The following is a 20,534-nucleotide window of genomic DNA, read 5'->3' on the forward strand; positions in this document are numbered from 1 at the left end:
TCTGTGAGCAATCGGCCAAGCTGCCCGGGCTCAGCGCCGGCCGCTCCATCTTTCCACCATAACATTTTTATTAAATAAAAGGAGACACTGAGAGGCGACGCTGGCGGAGGCACGAGGTTAATCCTTTACACCGTGAGCGGTCGCGCAAACACGACATCCATCGTTCGTCAGCAGCGAGAGAGACACTTCAAGCTGCCCCTAGAGTACAGATCTCATTTCGAAGACAGCAGTGCTGCCTCCTTAAAAAAAACAACGTAAAACAAAGCAGAAAGGAGAGGTTTCGAGGTTTGGAGCGCAAAACGCGTGTGGCCACAGAAGCCACACAGCCTGGGAGGGAGAGGCCTCGCCCGGCCTGCGCAGGTCCCAGGTGGCCCAGCCCACAGTGCCCACCTGACGTGGGAGGGGCCGGGGGCCCGAGGCCCTCCAACTTGGGGCAGGGACACCTCAGACCTCGAGCCCCACAGGAGGTTTGGCCCTGCGGTCTCAGGGCTCTCAGAGTGGGGGGCAGGAGAGGCGGGGCCCCCCCGGCAGCGAGCGCCCGGGGGGCAGACACGTCCCGGTCCACACCGCTCCTCATCCTGGCCGTCCGCACACCACGCAGTGGGTGAGCTCATTTCAAAGCACAGGCACGCGGGAGCCAGGAAGGGGTGCGCGGCTCACAGCTTAAGGCTGGGCGGGGCTGGGTAAGAAGGCAGGCAGCGGGGCAGAGCCCTGACAGTGACTGCCGGGGCGACCCCAGCGCCCACTGCCAGGACTCCAGGGCGGTGAGGCAGCCGCCCGGGAGAACACAAGGTGCCACGCCGGGATCCGGTGGGCCGGGAGGGACGCAGGGACTGGAGCAGGGGGACCCCTCCAGGCTGCAGCTGAGCCAGCCCGGGCAGCGCCCAGGTCCTGCACCGCTGGGACGCGCAACCTGGCGGAGGTCCCGGGTCACCAGCGCTACCTCCTGGTACCAGCCCGGGGCAGCAGGACGGGGGCACAGGCAATGCCCGCGAAGGACTCAGGGAAGTGCAGGTCCCGCTCCCATTCGTCCGTCTCGGTGTTGTACACCTGCACGATGCCCGTGACGTTGTTGAGGCGCCAGTTATAGCCGCCAACGATGTAGATCTTCCGCTCCAGCAGGCAGCAGCCGGCCTCGGACTGGCCGGCCCGCATGGGCGTCACGCTGGTCCACTGGTCCGTCTCGGGCACGTAGTACTCCACGGCCAGCACATCAAAGCAGCGGTCCACATGGTCCATGCGGCCCCCTAGCGCGTAGATGCGGCCACCAGCGCCCACCATGGCGTGCAGCACACGGGGCTCGCTCATGGGGGCCTTGAACTCCCACTGGTCTGCCACGGGGTCATAGCAGTGCAGCGCCTTCTTGTCCTCCACCGAGATGCCGTACCCCCCCGAGATGTAGAGGCGGCCCCCTGAGGAGGCGCCGGCATGGCCCCAGGTGCGGCGCTTCAGCGAGCAGGCGTAGCCCCACTCATTGCGCCGCGGGCAGTAGCGCTCCACGGACGCCAGGCTGCCGGCGCGGTTTCGGCCGCCAGTGGCGTACACCATGCCGCACAGCACGTTCAGCTGGAACTGGATGCGGCTCTCCTGCATGGCCTGCAGCCGCAGCCAGCGGTTCAGGTGCGGGTCGTAACGGTAGCAGGCGTCCACCGCGCCCTCGCCGCTGCGGTACTGCAGGTGCTGGCCGCCGGCCACATACACGAAGTTGTCCAGCACGGCCACACACGTGTGGCTGCACCCCACGTCCATCTCCGTGAGCTCACGGAAGTGGCGGGCGCCCGGCTCAGGCAGCTGGTACACCTTGCTGCTGACGGAGCGGTCGCTGTCCGTGTAGGGCGTGCCACCGAAGGTGACCAGCGAGGGCACGTCAGAGCGCACGGCGGTGCGTGGCGACTGCATCTCGTGCTGCCGGAAGGGCAGCACCTGGTAGTTGAAGGCCTCCAGCAGGTACTGGCGGCACAGCACGTCCTCCACCATGATGTCCAGGGTCTGCACACTATCCACCAGCTCCGAGGACTGCATGAGCGGGAAGCGAATGTGGCACAGCACGTGGCTGGCACGCGGCCGCCGGGCCGGGTCGTGCTGCAGCCAGCGGACGGCAGCGCGGAACAAGTCGATCTCGGCGCAGCTCTGCAGCCGGTTGCTCTGCAGGAAGAAGACCAGGCGCTCGAGCGGCAGGCGCAGGAAGTCCTCCTCCTCGGCGATCTGCAGGAAGTGGCGGAAGGTGAAGGTGTCCACTGACTCTCGCAGTGAGGCCAGGCTGAAGGTGGTGGCCATCTGGCCGATATTGAGGCAGGTCTCCACGCTCATGGCCGCCTTGAGGAACTCCTCACACAGCTCCACCACCGGCAGCATCTGCAGGAACACGGCGGCGCCCAGCACGTCCTGCACGCAGTCCAGGTCCAGCGTCACCTCGGCACTATAGGCAAAGTCAATGATGTGCCGCAGTCCACGGGCCGACACTCCCTTCAGCTCAATGACGTCCTGGCTCGCCTCCCGCATGCCGCCCGTGAACATGGCCCTGTGGGGTGGAAACACAGGCTATGGGCTGGGGTGGAGCCCAGGGGTGTCAGGGTGCCAGGGACAGCCTGGCCTTGGGGTACAGGATGCAGGGCGTACCCCACAAGAGGGGGGAAACGTGCAAGAGAGAAACACAGATGGGGACGTGACACTGGAGCGGAACCCAGGGCCTTCACAGTGAGCTACATCTGCAGCCCTTTTTGTTTTTTATTTTGAGACAGGGTCTCACTAAGTTGCCCAGGCTAGACTGAAACTTGTCATCCTCCTGCCTCAGCCTCCCAGTGTGCCTGGATGATGGGTGTGTGCTGCTGCACCTAGAGGAAGAGAGAGAGAGAGAGAGGGAGGGAGGGAGGGAGGGAGGGAGGGGAGAGAGAGAGAGAGAGAGAGAGAAAAAGGACGGACGTTCTGACAGACGGAAGGAAAGAAAGATTTTACTCCACCCTCAGGCGTGCAACTTCCTACAACCCTGCCTCCCTGCTCGCTTGCAGCACAAACCTGTCAATCACTGGCGCAGAGCCACAGGGCAGGGCCAGGCAGTGCAGCTTCCAGGGTGGGGAGCGGGGACTCAGGTCAAGCGCTGCCCACCGAGTCTCCCACTTGCTACCTGGGCAGGCGGACCCTGCCTCCCTGGCCTGGGTCTCTGCAACCATGGGGACAGGGAAGTGCTGAGGGTCCTCAGGAGTGGGGTGCCTGCTGGGGGCTGTGCTGGCATTAGAGAGAGGCCCAGGAGGACAGGAAGGGCCCCACGCACCCCATGACAGCCTAGCTGTCCCCGCGCCGCTTTGCTCTGAGCGCAGTGCCAGTGCGGCACCGGCCCAGGGCCAGGGGCGCCAAAGGAGGGCAGTGCGGAGGCTCGGGTTCCAGGCTCTGGCCCCCAGGGACATGGGGAGGACCCAGTGCTCGCTCGGAGGCCGGGGGTGGCTCTTCCCACAGTGCGGCTGATGCCCACACTGACTTCTTTTTTGTTTTTGCTTTTGAACCCAGGGCTTTCACACTGAACTCCATCTCCAGCCCTTCTTCATTTTTTATTTTAAGGCAAAATCTCACTAAGCCACTAAATTTCCCAGGCTGGGCTTGAACTTGCAATCCCCCGGTCTTGGCCTCCCAGAGCACCAGGGTTATAGCCATGCACCACCACACCTGCCCGATTCACACCAACTCTTCCTGCCATCCAAGGGCCTTCCATGATGCTGCCTGCACGGGAGGCTGTCCCCTGCCCACTGTGGGGCACATGTCCTGCCTTGGTGGTGCCAAGCTCAGGGACACAGTGGGAGGACAGCTGTGAGGGTGCCACAGGCGCCCCTGTCCTGCCCCTGCCTGTCGCCTCACATCTTCGGGTACGTGATGAAGACACGCAGCGGGCTGTGGGCGACGGGAGGGAGCTTTGCCTTTTAAGGCCTCGCCGGCTGCAGTGCCAGCACGGGGGAGCCTTTAAAGGGCATTGCTGGCTGGGCTGGCCCACCCGTCCCCAAATCCGAAATAAAAATAGCAGCAGCGCCCCAGTTGGCTTGGCTGCCGCAGCTCCCCAGAACAACCTTGCTGAGCCCACAAGGCGGGCAGCCGGGCCTTGGGGCATGCATGCTGGGTGGGGTGGTCAGCCGGTCATCGAAGGAGTGAGGGAACAGCTCCAGCGCCAGGACAGCCCACAGCTGGCAAGGGGAACTTCCCCACCCACCAGTTCCAGGTGACCCTCCCTTCCAGTCAGCCACTGCATGGGAAAGGCGGACAGACCCATATGCCCACCGAGGCTGTGGCCACCATGCAAGGCACGGGAACAGAGCCCAACACACAGGTGTCGGTAAGAGCCGGGCTCACCGTGGTTCGGAGGCCCCCCCCACCTTTTGGGCTTTAGGTATCCTGAGTATGGATGCCAGGCCGGATCCCCAAGGCTGAGACCACTGCCTAGCATACAGTAGGTATGGAATAAAGACTCTGGGAGGCTGAAGCAGGAGGGTCACAAGTTCAAGCCCAGCCTGGACAACATAGCAACTAGTAAGACCTTGTCTCAAAATAAAAAATAAATAGGACTGGGGATGTAGCTCAATGCAAAGGTCCCAAGTTCAATCCCTAGTACGGCTATTAAAAAAAAAAAAAAAAAAAAGACTTCAAGTGAACGTCCTGCCAAGCCCTGCCGCTGCAGCCCAAGCAATGCTGCCGGGTGCTGCTGAGCAGGTGCTCACAGCAGCTGTCTGCCAAGCACGTTCTGCCCCGTGTGTGACAGCAAAGGAGAGCTCAGCAGGTCCACAAGACCAGAGAGGCCAGCATGACCCTGTCCCTCCCCGGGGTCCCCTGCTGCCACCCCCACGCCCTGCAAGGCGCTTACCGGAAGTAGTCGCTGCAGGCAGCCAGGACCACCTTGTGCACGTGGAAGGCCTCTCTGTTGATGGTGAGCACGACGTCCAGCAGCTGGCCCTGCGCACGGAGGGCAGCCAGGCCCTGCAGGAGGCTGGTGCTGTGGCTGGGCGCTGAGAAGGTGCACTTGAGGGCCCCGTGCTTATCAGCCATGCTGCGGGGACAGCAGAGGTGGGACACGGCTCAGAGGCAGGCGCTTCTGACACACAGACAGCGGGGGACAGTAGGAGATGCGGGGTGGAGATGGGGAAATCTCAGTGTGCACAGGGTCTCCTTTTGGGGTGATGAAATGCTCTGGAACCGGCCAGAGAGGAAGCCGCCTGACACTGCAGATACACCGAATGCTGCTGACTGTCCACTTCACAACAGCTTGGAGCTGGGCGGGACGGTGCAGGCCTGTCAGCTCAGCACTCTGGGAGGCTGAGGCAGGAGGACCACAGGTTTATACTCAGCCCGGGGAACTAGCAAGTTAGCAAGACCCTGTCTCAAAATAAGGAGTAAACAAGGGCAGGGGATGCAACTCAGTGTCAAGGCACTGGCTTTCATCCCCAGCACCAAAAAATGAAAAATAAAAACCCGGCACATGAAATCCCTTTCAGGTCCTGTGTAAACACTGCCCACCCCCCCGCCCCACAGGGTCCCCCATGCCGGGATCCCCAGCCCAGCCCCCACCCAGCCAGGCCACAGCCGCGCCCCCAGTACCGCGCTCTCCCTGAGACCTGTGGCCCCCTCGGACGACGCATGGCCACAGAGAGGGCCAGGAATGTGGGCACTGGTCCTTCCAAGAACGTACGGGAGGGGATGGGGGCTCCTGGCCCCCTGGCCTGCCAGCTGCAAACAATGCCAGGATTTTAGAGCGGGTGGCCGCGCGAGGCACACATTGGCATGCACTCCAGAAGTGGCTATGCTCAGAGGCCCCTGCCCCCTCACAGCCCTCGGAAGACCCTCAGAAAGGGTGGCCAGGCCAAGCAGGTGCCTGTGGTCCAGCTCTGCCTGCCGGAAGTAGGGGACCCAGCGAGGGGGCCATGGTGCAGGAAGCTGCAAGTCCCTCGGCAGGTAGGGCCCAGTGCATGGCCACCTGGACGGGCAAGCAATGCTGGGGTGCCAGGAGGCTGCCAAACCATCCTGGAGTCCTGGGGCAGCAGTGCACAATGCTGGGGTGCGGGGTGCTGCTGGCCAGCCACAGAGCCTTCCTGCTGACTGAGGAGGAAGGGCAAGCTCGGGCTCCAGGCAGAGCCGCAGACTCTGGCTTGGCCCCACCGGAGCGCTGCCCGCCTGGCCAGGCATGCTGCCTCGGCTCCTCCAGCCTCCAAGCCCCCGACAGCCTCAACGTCCTGAGGGTCGCAAAGAGGACAGTGGAGGTCCCGGGTCCACCTTAATCAGGCTGCCCTGTGGCTGCAGAGCCTGGCTGCCCCCGTCCCCCGACCCCTGCTCAGCCGCTGGGCAGCTGGGACACTGTGAGAACAAAGCAGTCCTGCACTCAGGGGAGCCAGGCCAGAACAGACCAGTCACCCAGAATCAGGCGCGTACAGGGGCCACCAGCAGTCAAGGACATCTCGGCCAGTAGGGGACAATGGTCAAATGAGCCACAGGGCCACACTGTAGACCTCCTGACCCTGAGGTGAGGGTCCTCACCTCGGCCCATCATCCACTCACTCATTCATGCCAGCACTCTGGGGGCTGGGGATTTAGCTCAGCGGCAAAGTGCCTGCCTGGCAAGCGCAAGGTTGAGAGTTTGGTTCCTGGTACTGGAGAAAAACCAAAAAAAAAAAAAAAAAACCAAACAAACATGCCAGCACTCTGCTCATGGGGCTGGGCCTGCCCTGCAGCGCTCCCAGCTCCTTGTAAGGGAGGGGGACAGACACCAACGGAAACAGACCGCATGGAGATAACCACTGGGTGCTCCAAGCACCTGCTCGGAGGGGACACTTAGGAGGAGTGGCCAGAGCTTGATCAGAGGTGGGGGGCAAGGACAGAAGAGGGGACAGGACGGGACAGGATGGGATGGGACAGGACGGGGGAAAGTCGGAACACCCGAGCACACTGCGTAAGACCCAAAAGCCCTGAGACACACATGGAGCCATGGCGTGGGCATCCCTGCAGCCCTCCCTGGGAGAACAGGCGTCTGTTAAGATGCAGTGGACACACAGGGACTTGGAAGGGACCCCAGAGGTCGGCACCCCGACACTGCCCCTCCCGGCTGCGCGAGCGCCCCTGCCACCTGTCCCCAGGGCCGGGAAGAGGATGCTTGAAGCTGGAGCTTCCCACAGGGAAGGGTGCTGAGCGAGCCCCAGCCTCTCGCCTCTTGCGGAAGCCTTGCCTCACAGATCCCCATGGCCCGGCCAGCCTCTGCCACTGCTTCCACCTCTCTGTCCCCCAGGGCTGGAGCAGACCAGGCAGTGTGGGAGGACCTCTGGGTCTCCTCTGTGCCTGCAGGGCAGGGGCACCTGTGCGGTCTCAACCGGAAGAGAGGTTCCCACCAGGCAGCTGCACCACGAGGCCACTCAGAGACCCAGGCTGGGCCGCAGGCCTCCCTCACAGGCCCTGCAGTTACACGTGCCGTCCCTGCCTTCCAGGTCCCCAGGGAACCCCGACACCCGTGCCTGGGAAGGCTCCTGCCCACCTCTCCAGTCTCCACTGTCCACTACGGAGAGCAGCTCAGGGAGGGAAGGATAGGCCCTTCACCCTTCCGGGCCTGTGGCCTCTGCCCACAGCAAGCACCAGGAACTCAGCACAGGACAACCTCGAGGGAAGAGGCCATCACAGGAAAGGTGGAGGAGCAGGCAGAGGACCAAGGGCGGCTTCACACCGGGCTGTGCGTGCTCACAGCGTCCTGATGGGGACGGGAGCAGGACGAGCCCGAGGAGGACAGTGTGGCAGAGCTGGTCGTGCTCTAAAGCCCCAGCCCTCTGCCCAGAGACTGCCTCTGAGACTGATGTGACACAGCGTCCCCCAGCATCCACGTGGAGTGGGCACCAAGACCCTAGATGCTCAGGCGCCTTCCGTGAAGTGGTGCGGTGTTGGCATGGAGCCTGCGCCAGCCCCCAGGGACTAAACCAGCCCTCTGTGAGAACGACACCTCACCCAGGGTAAATGCTAAGGAAGGGCGGCAGCAAGGCAGCGCTCAGGGAGTAACAACAGAAAGAAGTCCGTACCTGTGCGGTACAGACGCGACTTCCTTTGCCAGCACTATACTGTTGATCAGGCTGGGTGAACTGGACCTGCAGGTGTGCGGGCCAGGGCCAAATGTGCCACCTCCACCTCGGGCAGAAGGGGACCAAGCAACGCACTCAGCCGGTGGGGGGGGGGTCACAGTAACAACAGCCAGCAGGGCAGCCGCTGCTGAGCCTCCATCCCTACAGGGGAGGAACTCACGCCCTGTGTGCCAAGAGCACATCCCGGGGGCAGAGACGCGGGAAGCGGTGCTGCCCTCGGGGACAACAGAGAGGAAGGGGCCTAGGCTTTCCTGCCCGTGCCGCTCTCTTCTCTGGAAAGCAGGGGACTGGAGAGGCGGGCAGGGGCTTTCCCCGGCATGGTGTCAGGGTTCCCTGGGTTCTCGGGCAGCGAAGTAACTAGGAGGTCCTCTGAGACAGGCATGGAAGCCAGGCTGGGGTCTCTGCGGCCAGCAGTCTGGGCCACGCCAGCTCGGGTGACCTGGGAACTCAGGGACACTCAATCACACAGGCCTTGGCTATAAGGTGGGGGCAGATGTCCCTGCCCTCGGGACTGCGACTGTGTTGCCACTAGCGTGTGACAACTGGGCACTCCAGGAACCCACAGTTCCTCTCCAGGAGTCGGGACAGCCCTGCCCAGGAGACAGGCCTGGCTGAACCAGGAGGGGAGCAGGCAGCCCTGCCCTCCACCCCTTTGTGTCCCAGGCCACAGACACCCCACAAGTGGCGTCCTTCCCTGGCCTACGGAAGACACCCCCGGCCCTGGAGCCCCTATCACCCCTGGGAGCTCGCGGAGGAGGAGGCCACAGTGGCAGGCGCCCCACGGCAGCAGAGAGATGCAGCCCAGGCTAAGGTGGGCAAGAGTAGAGGGCAGCCTGGCTGATGACTAAGGAGGGGAAGGACCCGTCACTCAGGCTGGACCCAGACAGGGGGCGGCTGGCCCCCAGGAAAGCAGTAGCCCTCAGCCAGTCCAAGTCTCCAGACGGCCACTCAAGTCACGGTCACCCGCACGTGAGTCATCGCAGCCAGTGCGTCAGCAGCCGGGTCAGGGTGTCCCTGGAGGCCGCTCGCCCCGGCTGTGCCCTTGGCCTGGACATGGCCTCTGAGTGGCCGCACGCCCCCACCATCCTCGTTATGCCTTGCCCCTATGTACCCCAGCATGGCTGTCGGGCACCCCGTGGGGCACTGGGTAGGGTGAGTGTCCCAGGGACACCTATGTTAGGGACTTGCATCCTCCTAGGGTGGCCTGGTCTTAAGTCTGCTCTGGAGACAGCAAGATGGATGCAGAGCATCCTCGCAGGAGAGGTCACAGGCCGCTCGGAGCCACACTGGCTGTGGCCAGTGTCCCAGTGACCAGGCTGGGTTGGGGACCAGGAGCAGGGGCCACGGGGCTGCTTCTGGGGCCAGCAGCGGAGTGGGGCCGAGCACCTGCCGGGGTGGGCGCCCCTCCTCTGGCCCCGGCCCAGCTGCCGGCCTTGTCCCTGCGGTCGCTTCCCAGCCGGCAAGAAAGATTTGAAGCCCCAGATCATTCTTCTCATTGGAATGTCCAAAAAGGGAGGAAAAAAAAAAAGGCAAGAACAAGAAGAATTTCATGGAAACATTTCTTTGGGGCTTTGTTAAAGCCTTTCCCACCCCCACGCGGAGCGGGCGGCCAGCGCGTCTGTGAGCGCCCCGCACACACTGTTCTGAGCGCAGGCTCGCTTTCCCGGCGCTGAGACACTTCCACTTTCCAAGCCAACTTCAGGTTTATTGTCCATGTGGCTGGGCGTGGCGCAGCGGCACAGCACAGCTGGCTGGCTCACACCCCGGCCGGCTGCTGCGAGGCCCGGCCCGCCCAGAGTCCCCGTGCACGCAGGCAGAGACGGTGGAACGGTGGTGCCCTCTCCAGCTCTGCCCCTGTCGGCAGCTGGAGCACCGCCAAGGCCTAATGTAGAGTCTCATCTGAGACCCAGGGAGAAGGGACCCAGACCTGGAGGGCGGGGACAGGCGGGGCACACAGAAGGCAGCCAGGGCCCTGCGAGTGGAGCTCTGAGCCCACCGCCCACATCTGGGGCTCGTTTCACAGGCGTGTATGCGTGTGCACACCCGCACACTCCTGCTCTCCGGCCACACGGGAAACTCCTCTGCGTCCCCCACCCCCTACCTTGGACCCTTCACCACACACGACCTCAGACAGCAGGTGTCGGCTCCAGGGAAACTGAGGCCGCGTGCAACCCCTCACAACTGCAGGCAGCTCCCTTCAATTTGCGTGCAGCCTGCCAATGGCACCAAGGCCTGGTGGCATCTGGGACCGAGCCCCAGGGTTAAGAGGCAGGGAGAACCAGGACCTGACACACTCACAGAGGCAGCTGCCCCCAGTTACTGTTGCTGTGGTTACCACAACATTTCACAGCTCTGGGTACTTGTGCTCCCGGCCCACAGGATAAAGTCATTGTGTTCTGGCACCTGGCGCTGGCCTCAGACTCGAAGGCCGGCCAGCGGCCCCCACACTCACGTCAGTGAGCCTTCCCCTGGGACTGCTGGTGGCCCCAACCCCGCTGCCTGTGCGCCCCCTTCCCGGCCGCCCCTCCGGCGCAGGGCCAGCTCCTTCCCGGAGGGTTCCCAGGAGGGGGCGCGCAGGCGCGGGCAGCACTACTGGGGCCGGCGTGGGGCCCAGGAACCGTGATGGCCCCACAGCGCTGTGCCCCGGCAGGCCAGGAGCCCAAATGCTGAAGAACTAAGGAGGAGGGATCAGAAACCCAAAAGGACAGACAGACCGACGGAGAGGAAGAAAGCCTGCACAGAAGCGGGTGGGCGGGGGGGTCTGTGCTTCCCCAGCACGTGTGAGCCCTCGTTCCACCCCAGCACTGCAAAATGCCCCGCCCTGCCCACAGCTGTGGCGCCCTCCGGCCTCCCCGTGCACAGCAGCAGTCTAGGCAGGGCTCCGGATCCCACCCTGCACGTGCCCAGCTCTGCCACAGCAGATCTGCAGGTGGTGCGAGCACAGGTCCTGCTGCTGGGATGCAGACACACCAACCCGCCCGACCCCGGCATCGCCATCCACAGCCTGTGTCCCTGCCCCTGTGCGCGTGTCCTTGGCTCCACCAAGCACACAGGGGGAGACAGGAAACAGGGCAGCCGCAGCGCCCTCAGGAGGCAACCCTGCAACCCGCCCACTCATGGGCCCAACACTTCCCGCAGCCCCTGGGGTCAGAGGAAAGAAGCCCCCTCCACCGGTCCACAGCCAGCCCTGGCACAGCTCTGTCCCACCAGGCAGGGTGGCGAGGGAAGTCAGAGGAGCAGGGGTTTTGCCCCACAGGCCCAGGAGAAAGGGGCCTCCAGAGAGGAGGGAGGCACCACGCACCTGCTCCTTGGGTCACTTCAGGTGACCCCCGAGGCTGACCCACGGCAGTCTCTACTCCAGCTTCCGGCGCAGGCCCATAGAGCACAGGATTCATGGTGCTCTGGTCTCTGCCAGTGGACACGAAGACCTGTGGGCAATGTCCCCAACCCGAGTGGCTGATCGAGACCAGCCACTTCTCCAGGCAGCAGGGGAGGCCCTGCGTCCAGGAAGAGCCCCACCCTCCAGGTCAGTGGCAAGCTCTCGGCATCTGCAGTGCATGGTCACCCAGCACACAGCCAGACCCAGTGCAGGAGCATCCCTTCACCACAGGCCCCGCTGCCCGGTGACCACCCCACGCCAGGCTGTCTGAGGCCTTGCACAAACCTGGCTCCGGGCTTTCTACTCAGCACCGCGTCCTCATTATCCCCATTTCATAGATAGGCACAGAGAGGGTCAGGCACTTGTCTAGGACCACACAGCAAGCAGGAGGCACAAGGACACCAGGCCTGCCGGCGGAGACATCCTCATCCAGCACGCAGATGTTCATGTGCCTGGCCACGCCCCAGGACCATCATCGACACACAGACAGGGAGACTGAGGCCCAGAAGGCTGAGACCATTCTGTGAGACTCTGCCCACACTCAGAGGATGGACGTGGACAACACTCCTCGGTGCTGGCCAAGGGCAACTAACCTTTCAGCTGCCCTGCAAGAGACGGGTAGCACCTGCCAGGTCACACTGGGACAGTCCTGGGCCACGGCTGCCCTTTCTGCCCTGAGCCTCAGCCTGGCTGTCTGTCCTCTCTGCTCCTGTCCCACATGGCACGTCACGTGTCAGTGTCAGCTTGTCTCTGCACAGCTGACATGTGAGTCCACCAGGGTCAGGCAGGAGCCCACCACCACGCCCAGCACAGGGAAGGAGCTCAGTGTCTGCCGCATGGGGAGCGGCTGGGGCGTGTGTGGGTCGGTGCAGAGTGGGCAGGTGAGCAGGCAGGAAGGGTGGTGGGAAGAGGGTGTACAAGTGGACGGGTGAAGATATGGGAGTGGGTGGGTAGACGGATGGGTGGGCAGACATGGGTGGATGGATGGATGAATGGATGGTAGCTGACTAGGTGAATGGATGGGTAGGTGAATGTCAAGTGGTCAGTAGATGAATGGATGGGTGGATGGTGGGTGGACACATGGACGAATGGATGGACCAACACATGGATGGGTGGCTGGGTGACTGGACACGTGGACAGGTGGGTAGGTAGATGGCTGGCTGGCTGGGTGGGTGGATGAACGGATGGAGGCTGGTGAGGGGGCAGGTAAGTGGCTAGGGTAGCAGGTCCATGCTCCGAGGTGGCAGCAGTGGACGTGAGCGTTCTCACAGCTCAGCCTCTGTCATGCAGCTCCTGGCCCAAGTCCTAAGGCCAGGTTTGGTCTCACAGGCAGCACCAGGAAGCACTGGCCAGGACTCTCTCCAGGATGTCCAGGCCTCCACGCCTTGGCGTGCACTGCTCCTGGTGTGCCTGGCCCCCTCCACCTGCCGCCAGACCCCTCCTGAGTCTACCAGCTCCTTCACACTGGGCACCCCTGCCACTTCCACCTCCGGCCTTCTCTGGAACTACGGTCTCCACCACAGCCTCCCTCACTTACGCACCCACCGGGCTCCACCACAGCCCCTCACCCTCCCGGCCCAGCCGGGGCTGCTGCCAGAGGCCAACCAGAGGGCAGATCTCGGGTTGAGGTTCCCTCCTGACTCCAGATGATCCAGCAAGGGCCCATCCCCCTCAGCACCCCACTGTGCCAGGCTGGAAGACAAGGCCACTCAAACAAGAATACCCCCTGGCTCTCCAGATTAGGCAAGTAGGTGCATGAGCATTGCTCGGAAACCCACTGAATTCCAGCACCGATGAATTCCAGCATGGCAGGGCAGAAACACGCCGGGAGGCAGCCCAGCCTGCTGCCTCCCCTGGCCGGGCCAGCGCTGAGGCCCCAGAAGGGTCGGGGCTGCCAAGCAGCACATGTTCACCCTGGTGGAGCTCAGCCAGATGCAGCATCCCTGCCGCTCAGCATGGGGCCTTCTGACGACAGCGAATTTCAGCACCAGAGGAGCCTGTTCATGAACATCTCCATTTTAGGGGTGCTCAAAGCCCTCCTCACTGGGCATGGTGGTGCACGTATGTAATCCCAGCACTCAGGAGGCTGAGACAGGAGGATCGTTGTGAGGTCAAGACCAGCCTGGGCTACAAATTGAGCTCAAGGCCAGCCTGAACTGCACAGCGAGAGACCGTGTCAAAAAAAAAAAAAAAAAAGGCCTCCTCTCTTAAGGACCCCATGTCTTCCTTGCAGAACCTCCTGTTCTCCACAGTCAAGCCCAGTGGCAGACCCGCTCTGAGGGTTGAAAAGGAGGCACATGGCCCAACCTGGCCAGTCAAAGCCTCTGAGAATGGCTTCCACGATTGGTCCCAGGATGAGGGTGTGGCCCACCTGGTCCAATCAGAGTCGTTCCCTAGGAATTTTGCTGGAGCTACTGGATAGAGGCTGGCCTCTCCCCTGGGGTTGGCAGGCTGGTGGGCCATAAAGTAGGGTCACCTTTCATTGGATAGGTGGGTGCCAGGAAGAGAGAAGTCAGAGCTAAAAGATGGATCTGCTGGGGACCCTACTGGGGGCAGCCTTCCAGCCTTGAACCCCAGTGCACCTAAAAGTAGAACTCTCAAAAAAAAAAAAAAAAAAAAAACTAGAACTCTCTCTGAAATTTTTTATGTGACCTCTGAGCTTTAATGGAAGGGAAGAGAACAAGCTGGTTTCCTGGCTGTCCTACCCCTAAGGGGCCCTCCATGGCAGAAGCCTAGAGTCACCCATGGCATCCCAGACAAGCCTCTGGAAAAACTGCCCGGGATGCAGTGTCTCTCTAGCTGCAGCCTCTCCAAGACCGCACAAGAACCCCCTAGGGGGTCGGGGGTGAGGACGTCACATGGAGGGTGAGTCTGAGGGTGAGTGGGCGGCAGCTGTCCCCAGCCAGAGTTCCGCCTGTCTGTGGCAAGCCAGACGGCTCCATTCTGCCCACCACAGCTCCCCAGGCAAGGCCAGCAAGCTGCCTGCACTCTGACCGACCGACACCAAGGTTCGGCCACTCTAAATGCTGATGTGGGGCAGGCGTCGAGGCTGGGATGGCAGAGGGCCAGGGCCACCATCCCAGCTACAACACCGCCAGCCACATGTGCAAGTGATTCCTGGGGAGCAGACACGGTGCGCTCCCAACTGCTCTGCTCACGGGCCACAGGCCTCAGGGAGCTGACGTGGAGGGCAAGAGCGCCCTCCTGCTGGGCAGATGCCACAGTGGCCCTGGAAGGGCAACTCAGGCTGGGTGCACAGAAAGGTTGCCCGAACGCCTGGTGCAGCACAGCCCCCTGGCCGCCCCGTCCACCTGCCTAGGAAAGCACGCTGTGTGCAGCTCAGTAACAGAAGAGTCTGGGCAGTCACATGTCCCGTCTGGCCGCTTTTGACAGGCTGCCTCAAATTCTAACATCCCGAGGAGGACACAGCTCTCCGGATATCCACCCAGACCGCTCCCGCCCGATTCCCGTCTCTGACCCCTGTGGAATTTCACGGCTGTGGTGTCAGAAAACATCTTCGGCCTCGATCCTCGGGTGACCCCCCTCAAGGCCTTTAAAAAGCCTGAAGGCCCACCCCTGCAGGCCGAGAGTGTTCAATTCCGGAAGCCCTTGCCCTCACAGGAAAGGTCTGCAATTCCCCCAAGGTGCCGGTTACTTCCTCCCAGATCACAATATTTGCAGTGTGCATCGTGGCAGTGCACGCAGAGCGGTCAGGCGCTGCGCTACGATGCTCGGTGAGGGGTCTGAAAGCACGCTGGACACGCCCCAAAATCCGCTCTGCAGAGCAGGAATGCTGGGGAAACGCTGGCGTGGCCGTTGGAGACGAGTCCTGCGAACTGCGCGGCCCTCTCTGGAGAGCAGTGGGGAAGGGCGGGGAGGAAGGGATGGAGGCGCGGGGTTAACAAGTGTTAAGAGAGCTCGTCCGCACAGCTGCAGCGCGGCTACCAGAGGAGGAGGGCGGGCCAGCCGGCAGTGGGGGCCCAGTGGGCTCAGCCCCCACTTCCCACTTCAAGCAGCTGGACAGGGAGGCCAGCCGGTGGTGGCTTTCTTTAACTTTCACACGCAGTACTGAAATTCTGCTCATTAAACAAATGGAGCGCACACAGAATGGCGCAACCGCTGGCTGCTCCGTCCACGGCGGGGCTGACGTACTGATGACAGGCTGTGAACTTCTGCTGCTCTGCCCTGACCCTGCTGGGTCAATGCCATAAAGTGGAGGAGGGTGATTCCACCGGTCAGGGCAAGGGGGGCTGTGCAGAGCCGGGGTCAGGCCTGCGCCCTGCAAATCCAGCCCAGACGGCGTGGAGGGGCACTGATCTGCTGGGGGCCCTGAGAACTGACCTACCGCTGCCCCCCGGGAGGGCATGTCCTAGGGGACACAGACCCTCAGCGCACAGTGAACTGTGATGACAGGGATGCATGGGATGGGTAGCAAGGCCAGGCCCGAGAATGCAACACTTGAGCCGTGCAAATCGCTGGGACAGGGACAGGACATTCCGGCCCCGTACGCCTGGGACCAGCGGGGCGGGGGCAGGGGGGTCACACGGAAGTGGATTCTGTTCTGAGAGCAGGGAGCCCTGGCAGGTATCAGGCAAGCGGTAACAGGGTCTGAGATCTCAGGAAGGTCCTGGTGGCTGCAGTTGGGGACAGGACAGTGGCTCAGAAGGGGCAGGACCGGATTGTGGCCCCACAGTGAACACAAAAGACCTGCTGGCCGGGAGTCCGCCAAGGCGCCTGCAGCCCTCCCTCTGGAGGAGGGACGTTACCCGAACCAGGACCTGCTGCCTGGAAGATCTGAGGCCGCAAGGACTATGTGGCCTAGGCTGGCTCGAGCCCAGAGACCAGAGGCACAAAGGGCCTTTCTAGAGGGGGGATGCAGGTGACAGAGGGATGCAGGTGTCCACTGGACACTTGCAGCTGCCATGGCCACTCAAGACCAAGTGGGTCCTCAGCCCCTTACCCCCATAGGTTACCCCCAGCACCAGATCCTCAACACAGAGCAGGACCAAGAGCCTGCACAGCCACTGCTACTGCTCCCCAACTCACCTCTCATCATCGGGGCCTGGGGCCCCTTGTCCACCACCAGAGGACCCTTCCACCATGGAGTCCCACCCAGGGCCTTCCCAAACCTCGCCCTGCTCCCTGACCTCACCCTCGCCCAGAAAGAGGAGCCAACCCTCCTGCGATAAGACCCAGCTCACCAGCTCAGTCCGCTCCACAGGGCCTCTCCCAGCCAGCCCACATGGGGCTGACCTGTCCTGTGGACACCAGGCCAGTGGCAGGTACACAGGAGGCCTGCAACCCCCGCCAGAAGCGAGGGCAGGTGTCAAATGACCCCGGGTGCCAGGACGCAGGCCTCAGGCAGGCATCACACAGGCTGGTCTGAGCTATTTCTGCCTGCACCCCTCCCTCGCCTCCCCCTCCCCCTTCCTATTTCCTGTCCTCTTCCTCCCCCTATAGAACCTGCACCCCAAAGTCTAAAGCATTCCTTAAAACCAAGGGCAGGGCCAGGCATGTTGCTTAGCGGCACAGCACCAGCCTGGCAAGCTCGAGGTACTGAATGCGGTTCCTGACACCCAAAAAAATTAAAAAGCCAGGCATGCTAGGCCACACCTGTCATCCCAGCCTCATCGGCTAAAACACAGAGATTGCAAGTTTAAGGCCAGGGTGGGCTACATAGCAAGTTCAAGGGAAGCCTATACTACATAGCAAACTGCCTCAAAACAAAATGAAACAATGCCAGGAGGAGAGGAGTAGGAAAAATAGAAAAACCAAAATCTATCATGTACAAGTAGAAATTCCCTATGATGAATCTAATCATTATGTACATCCAAAGTGTACAAATAAACTTAATTATATTTTAAAAACGAAAATGAATGAAACAAAACACCAAAGGTCAGAGCTGGGCTCAGTGGTACCCACTTGGAATGCCAGCTACTAAGAAGGCTGAGCCAGGAGGGTTGCAAGTTTGAGGCCAGTGTGGACACCTTAGTGAAATCTTATCTCAAAGTGAAAAATCAAAAGGGCTGGAGGCATAGTTCAATAGTGGAGTAGCCTGGCTGTTCCCCAGTACTTTGCCCCCCAAAAAAACCAAGGGACAGGGCTGGGGTGAGGCTCAATGGAGCTGGATTCCATCACCACCAAAAAGTGGAGGGAAAGGATAGTTTACAGTTTTAAAAATTGAAAAACACCCCTACAATGAAAGGCAAAAGCGAGTCTTTTTTTTTTTTTTTGTCTTGAGACAGGGTCTCACTATGCAGTTCAGGCTGGCCTTGAGCTCACTTTATAGCCCAGGCTGGTCTCGAACGCACGATCCTCCTGCCTCAGCCTCCTAAGTGCTGGGATTACCGGCGTGCACCACCACGCCCAGCAAGTCTCACCTGTAAAGTGTCTAGGAGAGACTGGGTGCAACATAAAGAAGTGAGGAAGGGGATGACAAGCTGCCCCAGCCGCCGGGTGGTGGCACGGTTACAGCAACAACTGATAAAGCCAAGGACAAGAAGGCTGTCCCTGGGGGGTGGCAGCTACCGGTTCAAGGCAGCAGTCCAACTGTGAGACAGCTGTGCTGCGCTCTGGGGACCCTGCTGGCTGGAAGTGACACGGGGGGCCTCCCCTGCCACGGACTGAGCTGCTGGGCACTTGGGGCGCCTCTAGCCGGACACTGCCTGCAGCTCACCCTGACTCCCACCACCCAGCAAGCCATGCCGGGCCGCCCCACGGCCAGACCCGCCCTCCTAGTGTCACTCGGACTCCACAGCCCTGCCCTGCTACCACCCTGCCCCTCTCATGGCCGCCAAGCAACAGTGCCACCGTCTTCCAGGCTGCAAGGGGCCAATGTTCACTCTCCACCCCCGGATGCAGCTCACAATTCCCACACAGGGGCAGTGGGCAGGACCCGGGCAGCATCACTACTACAAGCAATGCCACCGAGGTAGCCCCAGCATGAAACACGCGCTGCGCCCCCAGCGCACTGCCCGCCAGTGCATCGGGGACCCGGGGTGCCTGGAGGCTGCCTGCAGGAAGGGGGGCTGCCGTCAAGCCTCTTGGGGCACAGGTGCTCGGGCTGAGAGCCAATCCCGGGCTCTGTCTTTCCCTCCCTTAAAGCGGAGGCCTGGTCCAAGGGACGAGACCTTCCCAGAAGGCCACAAGGTCCCCCAGGTATTCCCAGCACAGGCAGGGGTTCCTTGGAGACAACCCAGGGACACACAGCCAGCGAGGGCTTGTGGGGAGTTTATACAAGTGCAGGCCGCGAGGCCAGGCTGCACTGTGACCAGCCTGCTCGACACAAATTCCCAAGGGGACCCCTGCGGTCAGCACGTCCCTTACACTGGTGTCCCCTCCTTACCCCGGGAGCAGTGTTATTCAGCAACACGTTCACAGGGGGCAGGCCAAGGACCAAGGGTGGCAGGGCCGGGAGGTGCCTTGCTGCCATGAGGCCGCAGCCTGAACCTCTCCCTCGAAGAGCCTGGCTCGGGGAGGCCGAGGCCCAGCCAGGAGCAGGCGGCTGCAGAACAAGTGTCTTTTGTTTTGAGAGCCCTGGGCCAGACACCGCCTCCCCTCCGCCAGCGCCGCCGGCTGCCGCGTCCATCCCTGCGGTTCTGCGCAGTCATGAACATCTCCACGAGGCAGCGGGTTTTGCTGATCCCTCGAGATAGGAAGGAAGGAGAGAATCAGCTCCGCTCTTTCTTGCTTCTCCCCCCTGGTCGCAGAAGAGAGAAGCTGGAACAAACAAGTTACATAACGGTGGGGGCGGCGGGGGGGGAGGGGAGCAGTCCCTCCTGAGGACACTTGCCTGAGTTGTGGGACCACAGGAGAGCCAGGGGAAGTCGGGAACCGCCCCCACCCCTGGCCGGAGTACAAAACGCTGCGTGGGACAAAACGGCAGACACAGGCGCTGCCTGCTAGGCTGGAAGACTGGCATCGCAGACAGGACCACCCTTCCGCGGCCCTCGGCAGCCTCAATGGTCCCCCCTCAAAAGACGTGATCCCTCATAGGGGGCTTCCCACCTGCCAGGCTGAGGGCCAAGGGCCTAGGAAGCCTGCGCATACCTGCCCCTCCCTGCCGTGCTCCTTCCACACTGGGCCCTCTGAGCTACCCACACGCCAGGCCCCCAGGCTGTACCACAGAGACACGCTGTCACCCACACGGCACTGCCACACAGGGGCTCGACAGTGATGTCAGCCACCCAGTCCCAGGTAGTCCGATTTTCTGTACTTTCACACGTACACTCATCTGCTAGGTATGGAAACCGGGCCTCGCACATAAGCTACACCCCCAGCCCTCTGGTATTCCTTAGTGACAGGAAATGCGCTAAGGCATCCACCAAGCGGTAAACAGATAAACATTACGGTCTGCCTGCACTGTGGGGTAGTACTCAGCCGTGACGAGGCATGGAGCACTGATACGGCGACGACGCTAAGTGAGGAAAGCCAGACACAGGAGGGCACATCTTGTTCCCGCTGATAGATGTCCAGGTAAGTGCCTGCCTGGCAAGTGCAAGGTCCTGAGTTTGATTCCCGGTACAAAAAAAAAAAAAGATGTCCAGAGCAGGCAGACTCAAAGACAGGAAGAGGACCAGTAGTCGCCAGGAGCTGGGGGTTGGGAACAGGAAGTGAGTGCTGCTAGGTATGGGGTCTATTCAGCATGGTAGCACACACCTGTAATCCCAGCACTCAGGAGGCTGAAGCAGGAAGAACGTGAGTTCAAGGGAAGCCTAGGCCACACAGTGAGTTCAAGCCTGGCCTGGACTATCTCAAAACAAACCAAGAGTGGGTATGGGCTGTCCTTTTAGAGGTCAATTATAATTTGGAACTAGACAGAGGTCACGGTTGCACAATTCTGTGCATGGGCTAAATGCCACCAAACGGTTCACCTGAAATGGGTGAACTTGGTTATACAAATTTTATCTCAAGAAAACTCAGAAAGTGGCCAGAGAAGGGGCTCTGTGAGCTCTGGGCTCCCATCAGGCCCGACCCAGTGAGAAATGGGTAAGAGACTGAAAAGGTAGTTTACCAAAGATCTGAACAGCCAAGTGTTACGGCTTGTGTCTAGCTGTCCCCTGGAAGGC

At 61.7% G+C, this 20,534-nt stretch overlaps 1 protein-coding gene across 2 annotated transcripts; it reads right to left on the reverse strand.

The window, feature by feature from the left end:
* Positions 1–16,791, reverse strand: Klhl26 (kelch-like family member 26). 2 transcript variants are annotated; one of them, XM_005409590.1, is made up of 3 exons: positions 16,668–16,791; positions 4,844–5,026; positions 1–2,521 (listed from the first exon to the last, which is right to left on the reverse strand). In XM_005409590.1, exons 2-3 carry the CDS (start codon positions 5,023–5,025, stop codon positions 940–942), a joined length of 1,764 nt encoding a protein of 587 aa, XP_005409647.1. In that variant the 5' UTR covers position 5,026; positions 16,668–16,791; the 3' UTR covers positions 1–939. The 2 variants fall into 2 exon arrangements, with proteins under 2 accessions (XP_005409647.1, XP_013362762.1); XM_013507308.1 differs by lacking the exon at positions 16,668–16,791 and adding an exon at positions 10,189–10,257.
* Positions 16,792–20,534: the final 3,743 nt, after the last annotated feature.

The sequence above is a fragment of the Chinchilla lanigera genome, unplaced genomic scaffold, assembly GCF_000276665.1.
Source record: "Chinchilla lanigera isolate Chin_1 unplaced genomic scaffold, ChiLan1.0 scaffold00123, whole genome shotgun sequence".
Classification (NCBI taxonomy): Eukaryota; Metazoa; Chordata; class Mammalia; order Rodentia; family Chinchillidae; genus Chinchilla; species Chinchilla lanigera.

Excerpts from the sequence above, each read along its gene's own strand:
- Klhl26 (XM_005409590.1), bottom strand. The coding sequence starts at position 5,025 with ATGGCTGATAAGCACGGGGCCCTCAAGTGCACCTTCTCAGCGCCCAGC. Across the intron at positions 2,522-4,843 it reads GCCTGCAGCGACTACTTCCG|GGCCATGTTCACGGGCGGCA; the intron begins GTAAGCGCCTTG and ends TCCACCCCACAG.